Raw genomic sequence first — 15,744 nt, forward strand, 5'->3', positions numbered from 1 at the left:
TAAATGTAACACAGCCCAGAGTCAGCAGAGTGGAGGTGAGTGACTCGGGAAACTAAAATCTTGTGTACACAGCTGTAGGAGCAGTTATGGGACTGAGGTGAGCCATACTGTGTAATATAAATACAGAGTAGGGATGTGGAGGACTGTAGCACATGGTGCCATCTGTAGGTTGCTTAAAAACATAGACATACTCTAACAAACATACTGCCAAAGACTGGGCAGTCTGCATGAGCAAACTGAGAGAACAATATTTCCCTTATCTAATGATATTAGTTAATGATATTAGTTAAAGACTACTTGTCAAACAGGAAAAGCAGCATTCTGTCAAAAGATTTCCTGCTTCTCTGCAAAAACATTGGTTGTATGTTTTTTAAGGAGTGTTGAATATAGAGACACTATGGCAAAAGCTCCTGTTAAACTAATTGCTGATTCCAAAACCTGTTCAATCAAAATGTCTTGAGTTAAATAAGTTGTGAACAATATATATATATATATATATATATACAAAACAACTGTGCTGAAGATTTCATTACTTGCAAAGTGCCCAAATGTGCTCAAATTGGAAAAGTGATCAGCTGTTTCTGAAATCTCCTCTCCCTTTGTGGGCTAGTAACATGGCAATAAAGTCCAGCACCAAGCTCAGTTGCTAAGTAACACTATTAAACAACAGGAACTGTGACTTTCCCTGTTTGGTGAAAGAAGGCTCAGTATACAGAAACAGTACATTCTTGATCTCTCTTTCTGAAAGGGTAACAAGGTATTATGAGATTTCTAAATGCTCAACAACTTTTACATTTAGTCTTAAGGTGTTTGGCAGTAATGAAGTAATGGATTTTTGTTTTCATTCCTTCGTTTCTTTGTTTTAACCCTTCACAGGGATTCAAAGCTAATGGTGTGTTTCTAAAAACGAGGAGAAGCTATTCAATCTGATTAACATCCTTCTTGGGTAAAAGAAGATAAAATATGGTGAGTAGACATTTTCATATGTTAAAAATGTGGATGAAAGTTTAGTGTAAGGATATAAGCTGAAAGATTAATTATGGTAAGGATGTATATAATGAATAGCTTGAAATCGTAAGTGCATCCACTTTGTAATATCAATAAAGTCATGGCCAAATTATTTAGTAAAACTACACTAAATCAATCATTGCATTTGGCTCAGAGTGTGTTATCTAATTGCAAGCAATAATTTCATGGAATAGTTTCCTATAGGAGGTTATAATGGGAACAAGCACCAGTGGATAACCTCTCTCATCCTGAGGATGATGAATGAGGCGAGAGAGGGCCTTGGGGTGTAACATAGACACAAACAGACACACACCTTGCTCTTTTAGACAGGGAGGGGAGAAGAGCGAAGCCCTCATTACACTCCCCAACTATCATTTATCAAAGTCCTGATTTGACTCTTCGTGCACACATGCAGAATACAGTGCGTTCATGTCTGTCAACACACTTGCATGTGGATGTCCTACACTCACACAAACACATACACCTTTCTCGCCTGAAAAGAGGCAAACAACTCAATCAGTTAAATGGTGAGGGAGCATCAACACTCATTTGTTTTTGCTGTATTACCCGGTGTCGCCTCTCCTATTGTTCCAAGCATTAGCCTTAATTAGAGAGTCGTGCTCTTAAATACCCCCATGGGCAACACAGGGTGAGCATGCACTAATGCAGACAACACTGTGACACACACCCACACACACACATACACACACACACACAATGCTCAAGTTCTCATTCTTCAGAGTGCATGCTTTCCCTGCTGCTCCAGGCCATACATAGGCCCTTGTATCTGAATAAATCACATCAGCTTTACACACACATACTTACACATAAACATACACATAACAAATTTATTTCCTGCAGTGCTGTGTGCTGGTGTAGAGTAGATAAACTATTGTAAATCAGTCTCTTGGGGCAGCTATCAGGAAAGGGAGGCCGAGCTGAAATTTTTAACTAAACTGTTCAGTAATTCTCTGTACTTTGCAGTATGATGCCCAAAGGAAAGGGAGCCAAAAGGACAAAAGTGACCCTCAAGACTGCAAAAAAGGCAATACGGATAACCCTGGATGGAAGACGTAAACTCACTTTAAGCAACATGGGTATAACTGTCTTCCCAAAATGTCTCTTCAAAGTGCCCAATGTGGACGAGTTGGATCTGAGCCGCAACCTGATACAGAAACTCCCTGATAACATTGATAAGCTCTCATCACTCATATGGCTGGATCTCCACAGTAACAAGCTGGAATCTGTACCTGAGTCCATAGGCAATATGGTGGTACTGACCCACCTGAACCTTGCTAACAACTGCTTAACCCCTGCGGGTTTACCCTCCTCATTGGGTTCCCTCACCAACCTGAAGAGTCTCAATCTAGGAATGAACCAGCTGGATGCCCTGCCTCCCACCTTGGAGCGCTTATCCAGTCTCAGGGAGTTAGGCCTGTTTGATAATCTCTTCATCAAGCCACCAGAGTTTTTGAAAGTTCTTCGCAACCTCACTAAGGTGAATGTGAAACGAAATCCTTTTACATATTCTCAGGGGGATGGTGAGGCAATGAAGAAGAAAAAGCCAGAGCTAAAAGAAGATGCTTTCTTGGTCCACGAAAGCTGCCTGTGTAGTACATGCCTTACGAAAGCACAGAGAGAAGGCCTTACAAGAGGGAGAGGATGTGATGCTGGTAATGTGTTTCAGAAGGAAAAGAAAAGGAATTATTCTGGATTGATGACACCAAACTCAGTGGCCAAAGTTAATCAGGATGTGTGGAGAATAAAGGAGAAGGTGGAAGACAAGCAAACCATCAAACGTCCAAACATCTGCTGATTACTTAAATTTTACTCAAATTACTCAAAACTCTTGTAAGGAATGCAGTGTTAAAGCAGTGTTACAGAGTTTAATATGCATGTGCAAAAAAATCTTTTCCTTAGTTTTCCATGTATTATGTAGAAATTAAAACATATTCTTAAATATGGTTTTTGGATGCTTAGTAAAATGACAACACTTACTTAGCATTAGCAATGACCTCAGCAACCGCTCTGCCTTTTAAAGCTGGTACGACAGTGCTCAGCCTGAGGTGAGGGAAAAAATTAAGGTCAGTCAAAATGCTGAAAATATAATTCCTTTTTTAAATATCCAGTACATCTAAATGAGTTACCTTTTGTATGCAGAGACATGGTTTTTATTCAGGAATACCAGGAAAGCTGAGTGTCCATTTTTCATGAAGATCTCGATAGCATTGTCCTGTAACAACAGTAAAGGGGATTTATTTTAACTCAGATATGGTAATATTTGTCTCCATATTTGTTTGTGCATTAGATCCCTTTTTAAACTTGAGTCAACATGTTCATTGTTCGATTATGTGATCCACACACAGAATCAGCTAATGTAGATGCAAGAGGCAATTAGAGGATGAATATAGCAAGATCACGTATGGTTAAAAATGCTTTTGTTGTTTTTTTTTTTTGTTTGTTTGTTTGGGTTTGTTTTTTTTTTTTTCTTCTTTTTTTTGCATGACAAGATTACTGAAATGTAATGTTAAAATATTTCAAAAACTGAGGTCTGCCCATTTGGGGACATTGGGAAGGGATGACCAAACTGTGACAAAATGGGCTTTTGGAGACTTTACTTGGACTGTCTGTACTAAAACCAAAACTTTGTTCTGTTTCACTTTATCAGTGTTTGCCTTTGCAGAAATAATATTTACTTTGTACAATGACTTGACAGCGGTTAACATATCTTAACAAAATCTCCCATTACTATGACATTACTATGAAAGTATTGAAATAGACTTTGTGGTTGCAGAGATATAAATATACTAATTTCCTTATGGGCATGTATCTTTTCCAGCAGAGGCCTAAAAAGGCACAGGGTTTAAAAGGTTAATTAATACATCTAACCTATCTAATCAAATATAAACTAATAAAATTTCTAGCATACATTTTGGGTTACTGTGTAAAGCCAAAATCACAAAACCTTTACATTTTGCCTATATGTTAGAGTCAAAGGTTTTAAAATGTTAGTTTTTCTCTCCATAAATCAGAAAATATTACCAATATCTAACAAAATAAATAAACTTTGATTTAGGAAATGACAATGTGCAAATATTAATCATGGTTTGAATAAGATATGAAACACAAGAAGCAATAAAACTAAAACTTTAGTGTGAGGACGATTTTTGGGAAAGGAGAAAAAAAAATTGTTTTGAGAAAACATGCATGATAAATCCTATATTCTTTTAATGGAAACTGACATTTCCTTGAAAAATGTTTAACAATGCAAATTAAACATAAGTAGATTACCTACATCTATTTTATATATACATATATATATATATATATATATATATATATATATATATATATATATATATATATATATATATATATATATATATATACATATATATATATGTGTGTGTGTGTGTGTGTGTGTGTGTGTGTGTGTGTGTGTGTGTGTGTGTGTGTGTGTATCTGTTTGTGCAAGACACTAAATTATCAGCTAAATTTAAACTGGCATGATCTGGAGATAAGACCCATGTTAATTAAAGTCAACTGTGTGACCATTTGGAAATCTAACCTCTAAGAGGAACCGCATGAAGCGAGCTTCCTTGACATCTTCATAGAGCAAGCGTCTGCAGCTGGCTGATGGCTCCTTACTCAGCATGGTGGAAATGAAGGAATCTTTCACACTGGGGGAAAGGAATATGGAAAGTAATTGATTGTCTGATTGACACAAGAGAGCAGGACTGCACAGTTCATGAATTGCAAAGATGATTTTGCAGGTTTGACGGCTTTACCTGCTGGGGTAGTGTTTCCTGCAACAAACATCTCCAGCTGGACTGAGAGTGAATCCCTCACATAAGAACAGGCTGTCCTTCCCAAACAGGAGCAAACTTTCTGTGACTCTGAGGCTACTCACCATCACTACACACATCTTTGCCTGTATCTACAGAGAAAGGCAGACACATTAAGCCTTATGTTAGGCACAATACACATGAGCACATTTCTCTCTCAGGACATGACATGGCAGATACACTGGCACTTCAGGCTTTACTTGATTGATCATTTTAATCACATATTTTAATCATTATTAAAAAGACACTGCTCAGCACTTCATTATCAGAGCTGATTGATGCCGATAAGAAGGCCCGGTCCCTTCTGAGCACCGTGACAGGGTTTCATCCAGCACCAAAGTGAATGGCTTTCAGCAGTGGTTGGAGCTAATGCTAACTGCATTGTGATAATGCGTAGATAATTCTATTGTCTCCCTTCATTTCACAACGGGTGTGTGCACCTGGCTGTCTCCCTATGCAGGCCCCCCTGGAGGCCCACTGGGACATAGTGTCCAAAAAAACCATATGGGGTCCCAACATATCCGCAGGCCCCTCACAATTTATACTAATCAAATCAGAGTCCCTACCCCCAGACACACACTGACACACTTGGTGGGCAAGGAGGAGGTCCTGCCTGGCCATTATTAGGAAAATTAATCACTGCCACACACACAATAGGAAACCTGATAAGTGATCAGAACCTCTTGTCTTAAAGTACACACAGAGACAGGCCATGATGAATAAGATCACTTATTGTGGGGAGGTGTTTAAGAGAAGTCAAGGTGAGCGAGTCTCAGCTACATCAGCTACTGAGCTGTGTCATGTTAGTTTCCATCAGTGAGAACAAACTACTGCCAACAATTACTAGATTAAACTAGTTAAATTTATTGTTATCAAAAAGTAAATACATAACAATGAAATTGTTTCCCTATCTCCTTACTGTGGTCCAGACAGATATGCGTTATCAGTCTGTGGGTGATTTCAGTGATGATGGGAAGGAGGAGAGAAAAGGAGGACTTTTATTGACTGAGAGCCTAATGTCAGACCATTGATTTCTCCCCACACACATTATTGTCATAATCACACTATTGGCGCTGGCAAGCTAATTATGAGTGGGTGTCCCTTTGTGTGAGTGTTAGTCTATGAGTGTGTGTGCATTTTTCAGAGCTAATGACTGTGTTCATTTGACAGGAAGCTCAGCAGGAGTCATGCATTCAACCACTGCAAGACAAGAGGACACACTTGCACACATCACACACTTACAAAGCAGATGTAAGACAGCTTGCATCACCTCCTACTGCTTTTATTAATACTTCAGTCAGAAACATTAAAAGCCACGGCTGGTTGCCGGAGCGATGAGAGTCCTTGTCAACATGTGCTCTGGTTTTTAACTCACAATAAGAATGAGGGGAGCTGTGCTGGGCCTCAACATTAAAATATTATACTAATGAGGAAGGATAAAATTCTGATAGCAGCACTGGGCTACTGGAATCCCTTAGTCTGCATCAGATAATTATGAATGTGCATATCAGCAGGGTGGGGAGAAGTTGTAGTTGTATTTAGAGATGCTTTTATTGGCATGGCATACTAACATCCTATGGCACAGTACCTTCTCTCCAGGGTAAAGTTCCTGCAGGATGATACGCATGTCTGGGCAGTCTTGTGTGTGGGAGCAGGGTTCAGGGATGAAGGGTTCAGGTAGACCCTCAGTAGCAGAATTTGTCTCATTCAGAGCAGGGAAAAATGTCAACCGATCACAACACTGTCCTCCATCTGCATTGTCCTCCTTAACCTCTGCTCCAACTTCACACAAAATCTTCGGTTCTGTTACAAAAAAATGTTTTTTTTTTTTGGTTTTTTTTACAACAGAGAAAAATGATGCATAAGATAAGGGACATCTAGTGGTAAAGTAACAGAATGCAACAACTGACTGTAGATTAAACTAGCTAGTTTTAAGGTAATGAAAATAACAGTTGTTATTTACATGTGGATGTAAATTCAATAGACAAACTTTACCTGTGTCTCCCTCGTTTCTGCTTTTGCTCTCTTCAGACCTCAAACCCAGACACAGCATTCCTAGCACCTGTTGTAAAAACACAACATTTTTCAAGGCTACAATAGCTTCTGGGTCTCAAAAATGAAGGAGTTCCACAAACTAATGAGAGACATTAAGGAGGGTATGTTCATCTAACTTGTGCAGACTACAGTAGATTTAGCAGTAAAAAAAACTGAGCAAGACCTGCTACACAGATATTACTTGAATCTGAAATACTATACCGGTTTTGAATGTCTCAAGGCTTTTCTGCGGATGCGTGATCTGGTGCGACTGGGTCCTTCAGCAGAGTCCTGCACCCAGTCTTGGCTCAGTAGCACCCCTGGGCCAGGACCAAACACAGCTCTCTCCCTCAGCAGCTCGGCCTCTACATTCAGCCACTGGGAGCTCACACTCTCCCACTCAGTAACTCGCAACTGTGACACAGACACAAACCAGGACCGAGGACACAGATAAATTAAAGACAAACATTATTACAAATCCTGTTTTTGCATCTTAATAATGTTTATTTCAATAGTCAAACCTGCAAGTGGTTTGTCCTCATATTCTCAAAAATGATGTGGCCTCTCTGCCGATGTGACTCCATGTAGGACAGAAAATCCTACAAAGAAACAAACAAAAATGGTTGCAAATGAAAAGAGGGATAGCACAATCATTCTTCCCCTAGCCCATATGGTACACACACACACACACAAACTAACGAATCATGCCCACAAAAACTGTATATGCATAATGGCATTGTTGTTTCCTCATGCAATTACAATGCATTCATACAATTACATCTGTTCTAAATTGCATTCACTGGGCAAAATAAGCTAGTGGCTACAGTGTTACAATAACCCTGTCTGCAAATGTAATCATTTGTTGGCATGATGTAATTAACATAAACATTAATATCACTGAAGCACACTACCGTCAAGGGCAAGGTAAGTTTGTGTGTGCAACTTTATTGTGTTTGAGACAGTGTCTGTTTTGTTTATTAAGAGAGAAAAAAAAAAAACCCTAAACAAAACAGAGGACCGTTGACACTGCAGGATGCTCATGTTCAGCAGACGCACTAGGATCATATTCTGACAGTTAACTGCTTCATTAAACTCATCATCACAGCAGTGCTCGCTGAGAGACTAGTGAAACAACATGTGTCCATCTTCACAGCTGACCCAGAAAAGCCATTTAATTGACTGAGCAAACACACATTAACTCTTTATATCAAGTTTTATTTACAGATGCAAATTCTTTGTTCCCTGTGAATGGAATAATTGATTTGAAGCACAATAAACAGAATACAACCCTTCTGAATTACAAGAGATGCAAAACTTTCAGATAATTTACACAGTAAACCCAAGCGTAAAAGTTGACAACAAACTTTGACAAGCCCTCTGCAGAACGAAAACTATTTCTCTAAATGACTGACTGCCTATCCAAATGAGAAGCTCCACAGAAAAAGAAATGAAGACGCAATTTGAAGGAAGATTATAGAAATATTACAGACAGAAAAGAATAATAATGAAGTTTGCGAACTAGAGCCATGTTGTGACAGATAAACAGCATGTCGGCGTCATCCTCTCTAATTTCATTCCTTCATTTGGACAAACATAAGTAATATATAGCATTAATTACCCTATTTAGCAGATAGGAACCTCATTGGCTTTTTAAATGCTGCATTAAATACATAACTCATCTCTTCCCTCTGCAATTAACATCAGAACATCACACTCATTTCCATTTTAATGACTTCCCAACAATACGCCACCTTTGATGATAAGGCAACATAATGTCAACTTCATTCTGAGCTGGCAGTGAATGTGTAATGAACTTAACGTGATCATTAGTGCTGTTAATTATCTTTCTAATATGAGGACACAGATATGATTATGGAAACTGCAGTTGCTGATGAAATAAATCTCTGAAAGGATTGCACTGAAGCTTAACTGAGGACACAGTGTGCCTATCGCTCTCTATATTCTCATTCATTACCTACAGTAGAACTCTCTTTTTTTTCCCCTTTTTTTGTTCAATAAAAATAGATATGCAAGCCCAAGAAACTACACTTTCCATAACTATGGATCCAGTCACTGAAAAGAGACCTCCATAAGCTCATAACTTGCCAAATAAAGGTCATAAGTTGATGATCCAGAAATTAATTAATGACTCAGTTTTTTCCCTATGAGGACGGATGGGAAAAAAATTATAGCTGATGATTTTTGAGAATTTCTTTTTAAATGCTCACTACATGCTGCAATGTTTTGCAGCAAAATGTGAAAAAAAAGGAAGACAGAAAGCATCCCTTCCTCTTCTTCTTTGTATCTCGGACAGAAAAACAATTCATCACTTTCTCTGATAGCCTGTCAAAGACTGATATGATAAAGAATAACATCAAATGAATAATGTTTTCATCAGATTGGTACCACTGTAATTGCCGACATGATTTCTGTGAGCAGGAGACACACACAAACAAGAACACTCATACACTTCTTGGGTGTGAGACAGACACACAAACGTGGTAATTTCATGCCTGTGTGCCTGAGTAATATGTCCCCGCTCCCTACTCCAGATGGCTCGACGTCTTATGCGTTGTGGGGGAACTAATGATGTGGGCCACGTGTTTTGGGGGGAAAAACAACAATAAACGTGTCTTTAACCTTCAGCAGCAAACAGTGTGTTGTGGCGAGTGTTCCCATGGATAGGCCTAACAGATATCAATTACAAAGCCCACTCAGGGGCAATCAGCTGTGATAATCCAAATCTATTTAAAGAAATAATCAAACATCCCCACAGGGCTGGATGGCCCACAGCACAAGCACAGTTGTGATTTTAGGATGAATATCTGTGCTTCAGGAGGTAACCATACCACATTCCACAAAGGAGACAACAAGTATAAACATAATATAACTATTCTGTGTCCAAAAGAAAGAAACACAGAAGAAAGGAGTGTGCATGTACCTCTGCTTTTACTGACTCTTGACCTTTTCTCAAAACAGAGCGAAGAGCACTGCTAATAACATCAAACTTGTTCTGTGAGCTGCTGGCCACTTTCTTCTTCTGAGACTCTGAAAAGATATAGAAAAAGTCAACACCATGGTAGTGAAAGTCAACTATTTTCTCTTTCTCCATTATTAGAATAGCTTGAGCTGACCTATGTGTAGCAGCCAGGCTTTGCATGCCATCTCCTCCCACAGTGGGCTAATGTTGGTCATGCTGACAGGGTTCGCTGCTGCTGTGTGATTTGCTGAGATCTCTATCTTATAAGTCTCTTCAAGCATATGTTGCCTCTCTGATAGGACCTTTGACCAGCAGGCCTCTGCTAAGGACACCAGTTGTCTGTCATCTGGAATATATAAGCACACATTTTGGACTGACGGTTTGCTAATCTGGTCAGGCTAAAGGGATTAATATAAATAAGCCCTATCATACTGGGCCTCATACCTGCAGTAGTGTCTGGTCCATTGCTGAAGCATTCAAGATGTCTGGTTTTGGGAGGCAAGAGGCATGGCGATATTTTCCTGTTGGATGCTTTTTGGGCCAAACATCCAAAACCTTCAGGGTAGCTATAAAAAGTGCAATAATGTGACTTACCATTAAATCCAGGTTTCAGCTACATATCAACAAATAAATGTATGAGTTTGATGTTGTCATTACCTGCCAGATCGAATCAATAACAGGCAATGAAGAAGACAAGTAATGAAGTTCACGTTTGCATTGTAAGTTGCCATGACAACATCCCAGCGTTCAATGAGCGTCTGCAACGTCCTGATGACTGCTTCCTTTTCATCTTGAGAATGTCGCGATTGAGACAAGAAATAAATCAGGACTTTATTGGTACATGAGTAGAGCGCAGACACCGTCTTTTCCTTCTGAGTGTGACCTTTCTCCAGAGTCTAAAATCATACAGTAACAGATTTGTTATCAGTTAGTATACAATTAAAATGAATCATGACTGTTCTATAGGGAAGATATATATTTCTCATTGTTTATGGTAAACTGTCTATAAATTGTCAATGAATATCAACTTTAAATTCTAATTTTATTCATTTCAAATATCTAATTTTTGGGTAAACATATTTTGCTTTGATATTCGTGTAGGTACATATCTCTTTGTGTTTGTCTTACCACCATAATTTGATCTGCAAGAAAGTCGAGAAAAGTCTTAGAGTCTGCAATGAATGTCCCATCATAAAGCTTCTGCAGTAAAGTCTTGTTGAAAAGCACCACATTCTCCATGAATGTGCCCATCTGTCCCTCAGGTTTCTGATTGTTGCAGCCTGAAAAATTAAACAAGAGCAATGACGAGCAAATTACCTTTTTTTTTTGTCTAGATATATTTAGTCTAGACTGAGTTAATACTTGCACATTGCACTGTTATTCCACCTTGTGAGCTGAGATGAGTGTTGTTGTCATCCTCATGGCCGAGCATGTGGATGATGTTCATGATTAGCTCCACCAGCTCAGACAGAAAACTCTGCCTCTGTTCCAGTGATGAACCATCGGGGTAAAACTGCAACATTTAAACAGGTCAACACTGCAGATCTTAGTGCACCATCCCTCCTAGTGGTGAATAATTTCATCAACAGTGCCATGGCTCTGCCTTGTTTAGTAAATGGGCATAGAGTGGCACCTTCTGGAGAAATGGGAGTTTTACATAATGAAACTATACTCTTTAAAAAGATTTTTAACCATTTATATTTATGTAATCTATTAAATAACTAAATACAGAAAATAATTGCTTGTACTTTGGTGTGAATCACCTCCAACAGCAGAATCAGAGGATGGGTGTTGGTGTTGGGACACACATTAAGAAGACTGTCCATCAGCAGAATACGCATGAAGTCAAGTACTGGTTTTCTGGTGGTGCTGAATGTGTCCTCACTGTCAAGGCTACAAGGCTGACAGACAACCTGAGGAAAGTACAAAAACAAGCCAATGAGACTGCACACATGAGAAATGTTAGAATAATGTAAAAGTTTTGTAAAACCAGAGTACACACAAACCTCTGGAACCTCCAGAGGATACACACATTCGGCAAGTGTGTGGAGGAAGGTGGGTGACGCCCACAGTGGGTCTCTTGGCCGGAGGTTGTGAAGGAGACAAAGAAACTGCATCACACTTGCTGGAAGCTGTAACTTCCATAAATCATCTGTACTTGATCTGTGTTCAGCTGGAAAAATAGACTAAGAAAAAAAAGTTAATTATTTGTGATCAATTTCTGTTTAACAGTACAAGATCTAAAGTCATTTTGTCATTTAGTTCTTCCAACCTGAGTGATGATGACTTTGACTAAATGCAGGAGCATCGTTGCAGCTTCAACACAGAGCTGCTGAGCAGAAGTGTCCGCTTGGCTGTCAATCAGCAATTGTAGGGGACTGTCCAAATGCACCTATAAGAAAAATGCAATAAGAAATTATGACGAAGTTGACGAAATGGAGGCTTCACTACAATAACAAGTGACCAACCTTTTTCTCTGCAATGTGACTGGCCTTTTCTCCCAGCAGCAGAGCAGCAAGGGCTTCATACACCTGAGGCAGGTGAGAAAGTCTAATCAGCAGCTCAGGTAGAACATCAAAGCCTGGGCATGTGGCACTCGGGCACTCATAAGACCATGGATGGGCATGAAGGTTTTCTGGTGACAAGGCCAAAAAAAATCCATGAAAAAAGGTTTTTAAATAAATGTCACATTACTAAAACGATCATTACAGTAAGAGATCCCTACTAGTCAAAATGAGATTTTATTTAAATGAAGACAGAGCTCAAGCCCACTGTGCCTGTGAGAACATAAATGCCTACATGATTTACTCCAGACTTTCCAGATTTTCCAGTCACCCCCCAAGTTAAGTCTCTGGCAGGTGAGACAATGTATGAACCTGTCAGCAAGTGTCCCAGAACATTTGCATGCGAGTGTGAATGCATGTTGATGAGTTAGTCCCTCAATTGACCTGTACGTGTTTTAATGTTTTATCTGAAATGTGTTTTGAAAAATGTTGGTGTATGTTACACCACAAAAACACAAAAATATTTTTTGCTTTGTTTTTTTTAACCTGTTTTGCTAAATAATATATTTTCTATTTGGTTCTGATGTTTTGTCTCTTTTGATGATTTTTGTAAAATACTTTGATTCTATTTTTTTTTTTTTTTTGTCTTATGAAAATACTTCAAAACTAAACTGCAGTGTAGTGCTACTGTAACAGTTGGACTTTATAATTTTTTTTATATAATCTTACTTAGTTTGAAAAAAAGTGTGTACCAGAATATTAAAAAGACTGTTAATCATGTCATGATTTCATTGAAAGAGATAAAATGCCAAAAAGATCAACTTTATGCACCCATGATAGCAAACGGTTCCTCCATGCCCTCTATGAGTGTTCCTGGGAGCACCCCCTCTCTGAAGCTGCTCTGCTGGCTGGGACTCGACAGAAAATGTGTAAGAAGGACGAGACCCAGTTTCACGGTAGAGGGGTGGAGGTGGGCCTGAAGGAAGAGCAGGAACCAATCATTGCCAAGAGATCCAAACACTGTCTTCTTCTGACTAGTTGGGAAAGGGAGAAAAAAAGGCATGATTTAATTTAATTAAATATTTGTGCCATGGCATCATGAGAAGATATGTGTTTGCTCCGATTTGGGGTGTTTGGTTCGGCAAAAAAAGGAAAAGAGTGACCTTACTCTTTGATTAGAAGGCTGTCAGAGTTGAGGACTTCACAAAGCACATGTAGTATCTGATTGCGGATCCAGATGAGGTTTGCTGGACCAGAACTCTCAGCTACAGTACAATAAAGACAAGCCTGGGTGAGCATCTGTAACAATGTGTTCAAACATGAACAAAATGAAATGAACAATGTGAAATGTGCCTGTGTGGTACACTTGTACCTGGCATATCGTGTGAAAGATCATCATCAGATACCTCACTGCTTTCTGTCATATGACTGGACGGAGGGAGTGTGTAGACCAAGAACAGCCCAAGTCTGTCCACATTGAAAATAAAAACATGTTTTTTTTTTTTTGTTTGTTTTTTTTTTGTACATGTAGGCTTCTTATTCTTCAAACATGATCTGACACAAATTTGCAAAACCTGTTTACTGAGAGAAGTTTTTAGTCGCTGGTGTACTTCTGGACTTTACCTGCTTATGTCCAAAGAGGTTAAGTGAGACTTTAGGAGCGATGTAATGACGCAAGAAATAATTTTAGCCTTCTGAAAGGTCACAGCAGGATCAGACAATTCTAACAGCAGCTTTGGCAAAAGGCCCACACTGTGTATGACTGCTGCATTCCTGGCGTCACCACTAAGGGCACAATGAGAGAAACAGAAAAAGCACTGATATCAATCACAATCTGTTCCCACAGACAGAAAATCTAATTCAGCAATTCATGCACATGTTCAGTCTTTTCTTCAGCCTCTGAATGATTCTGTTGAACGTTCCCTTGACTATTTCTCTTCTACAAATCCTTGATATTGATGACAGCCTGCTACAGGTGCTGACAGAACAGCCAATAAAGTCTGCCGTCAATCCAGAACAAGAGCCTCCTTATTGTGTTACATAACCTGTTGGCTGTGTCAGTTAGCAGGAAATTTAATTAGATCTACCACATATGTGAAATCTGGTCACGGGCTATAACTATAATATAGAAATTACCTTGAGGAATTCAGGATTTCAGCAAAGTGGTTCAGAACGGAGAGGTCCAGATGATCCGGCGTGTTCTGCCACACCTTACAACATGGTATAATACAAGAGACCAGCCATTATTCTAGGTTATTGTAATTTTTGCAAATAAATGTTGCATGGCCCAAAAACATTCTTTTCTTCAATTTCTTAAATTTTATACTAAAGTACGGATATTACCTCCAGGTCGCACAGCAAAGCCTGGAAAGCAGGTGTCTTCTGAAGACAACCAGAGCCACAGCTCAGTTCCAAGGAACTCGAGAGGCACAGAACCAGCTGAAAAGTTCGGTGGCTGACCAGACTGCTTTTCATCTTCAGCAAGAAAGCTAGTAGCTACAAGGAAGGCAAATTATTACAGGAAAAACAGATTACAACTGGACAGTAACAGATCTTCATGCCTGCTTACTTATTAAAGCACTGTTAAAAAATATCTGAAAAACCTTGTATCCATTGATGCGAATCATTTCCTGCTGCATGGCAGAGTTAGTCTCCAGCACTGAAAGAAGAACTTTAACAGCTGCATACAAGGAGCTATCATCTGGTGCCATTGCGACCAAGCTCAGAACAACTGCAGGCCCACCAATGTACAAGAAACCATTGGAAGCAGAGCAGGGGGTGAAAGTTCGCACACCTAGAAAGAAAAACCCAAGAGTTTTAAAAATGTGCATATGTATAAAGCTACTACAACCTGAAAAAAACTTTTTAAATACTTCTTTACCAAAATGTCCAATCAGGGCGGCTCCTATGGTGCGAGCGGTACCATTGAGGTGCTTGCTGATGTTTTGAGTGAGTAAAACAGGCGTTGAGTGATCTCGAGACGTTATTCCCATCTGCAATTATGCACAATTAGAGCTAGTTTTATGTAAAAACAGGAAAAAATACAGATTTGGCAAAGATTCACATTACACTTACCTCTTTTGCAATCAGTCTACAATCCACTTCGTTGTAATCCTCTCTGATCTGGGCTACAGTTGTTAAGGTAGAGATTGCTGGGTTGATGCCAAATGAGATCCTCTCCTCTGGGACCAGTCTGAAAGGGGGGGACTCAGCATCTGCATCTGGATCGTGGTCTGGACACAGGCAAGGTGTGCAATAACTTCTACTTCTAAATATTTGTACATAAACTCATGATTATCATATGATGCCCATGTAAAAAACAGGCATTAAGAAATGTAATTTTGCAACAGTATTAGTTGCTCTAATCTCAATC

The 15,744-nt window shown here is 39.2% G+C and overlaps 2 protein-coding genes across 6 annotated transcripts in view; one reads left to right on the forward strand and one right to left on the reverse strand.

The window, feature by feature from the left end:
* The window catches only part of wdfy4 (WDFY family member 4), a 41,153-nt gene that overhangs the window by 10,773 nt on the left and 14,636 nt on the right, over positions 1-15,744 (reverse strand). The window contains exons 23-49 of one of the 2 annotated variants that reach the window (XM_042010248.1): positions 15,447-15,604; positions 15,253-15,364; positions 14,975-15,165; positions 14,715-14,867; positions 14,508-14,581; positions 13,995-14,156; positions 13,744-13,838; positions 13,540-13,636; positions 13,203-13,405; positions 12,336-12,502; positions 12,140-12,259; positions 11,874-12,053; positions 11,631-11,780; positions 11,254-11,380; positions 10,996-11,147; positions 10,525-10,763; positions 10,312-10,433; positions 10,022-10,213; positions 9,829-9,935; positions 7,409-7,486; positions 7,110-7,301; positions 6,849-6,915; positions 6,442-6,656; positions 4,797-4,945; positions 4,577-4,688; positions 3,156-3,241; positions 3,007-3,069 (exon numbers count right to left, since the gene is read on the reverse strand). In XM_042010248.1, coding sequence (XP_041866182.1) covers positions 3,007-3,069; positions 3,156-3,241; positions 4,577-4,688; positions 4,797-4,945; positions 6,442-6,656; positions 6,849-6,915; positions 7,110-7,301; positions 7,409-7,486; positions 9,829-9,935; positions 10,022-10,213; positions 10,312-10,433; positions 10,525-10,763; positions 10,996-11,147; positions 11,254-11,380; positions 11,631-11,780; positions 11,874-12,053; positions 12,140-12,259; positions 12,336-12,502; positions 13,203-13,405; positions 13,540-13,636; positions 13,744-13,838; positions 13,995-14,156; positions 14,508-14,581; positions 14,715-14,867; positions 14,975-15,165; positions 15,253-15,364; positions 15,447-15,604 — 3,763 coding nt within the window. Of the gene's footprint in view, positions 1-3,006; positions 3,070-3,155; positions 3,242-4,576; positions 4,689-4,796; positions 4,946-6,441; positions 6,657-6,848; positions 6,919-7,109; positions 7,302-7,408; positions 7,487-9,828; positions 9,936-10,021; positions 10,214-10,311; positions 10,434-10,524; positions 10,764-10,995; positions 11,148-11,253; positions 11,381-11,630; positions 11,781-11,873; positions 12,054-12,139; positions 12,260-12,335; positions 12,503-13,202; positions 13,406-13,539; positions 13,637-13,743; positions 13,839-13,994; positions 14,157-14,507; positions 14,582-14,714; positions 14,868-14,974; positions 15,166-15,252; positions 15,365-15,446; positions 15,605-15,744 lie in introns of both variants that reach the window. The other variant, XM_042010247.1, reaches the window with a different exon arrangement.
* lrrc18a (leucine rich repeat containing 18a) lies at positions 15-2,997 on the forward strand. 4 transcript variants are annotated; one of them, XM_042010252.1, is made up of 3 exons: positions 15-35; positions 877-966; positions 1,993-2,997. In XM_042010252.1, the coding sequence occupies exon 3, from the start codon at positions 1,994-1,996 to the stop codon at positions 2,822-2,824; it is 831 nt and encodes a 276-aa protein (XP_041866186.1). In that variant the 5' UTR covers positions 15-35; positions 877-966; position 1,993; the 3' UTR covers positions 2,825-2,997. The 4 variants fall into 4 exon arrangements, with proteins under 4 accessions (XP_041866186.1, XP_041866183.1, XP_041866184.1 ...); XM_042010249.1 differs by having other exon boundaries at positions 21-97; XM_042010250.1 differs by lacking the exon at positions 15-35 and adding an exon at positions 698-757.

Source organism: Melanotaenia boesemani, chromosome 16 (genome assembly GCF_017639745.1).
Source record: "Melanotaenia boesemani isolate fMelBoe1 chromosome 16, fMelBoe1.pri, whole genome shotgun sequence".
Lineage (NCBI taxonomy): Eukaryota > Metazoa > Chordata > Actinopteri > Atheriniformes > Melanotaeniidae > Melanotaenia > Melanotaenia boesemani.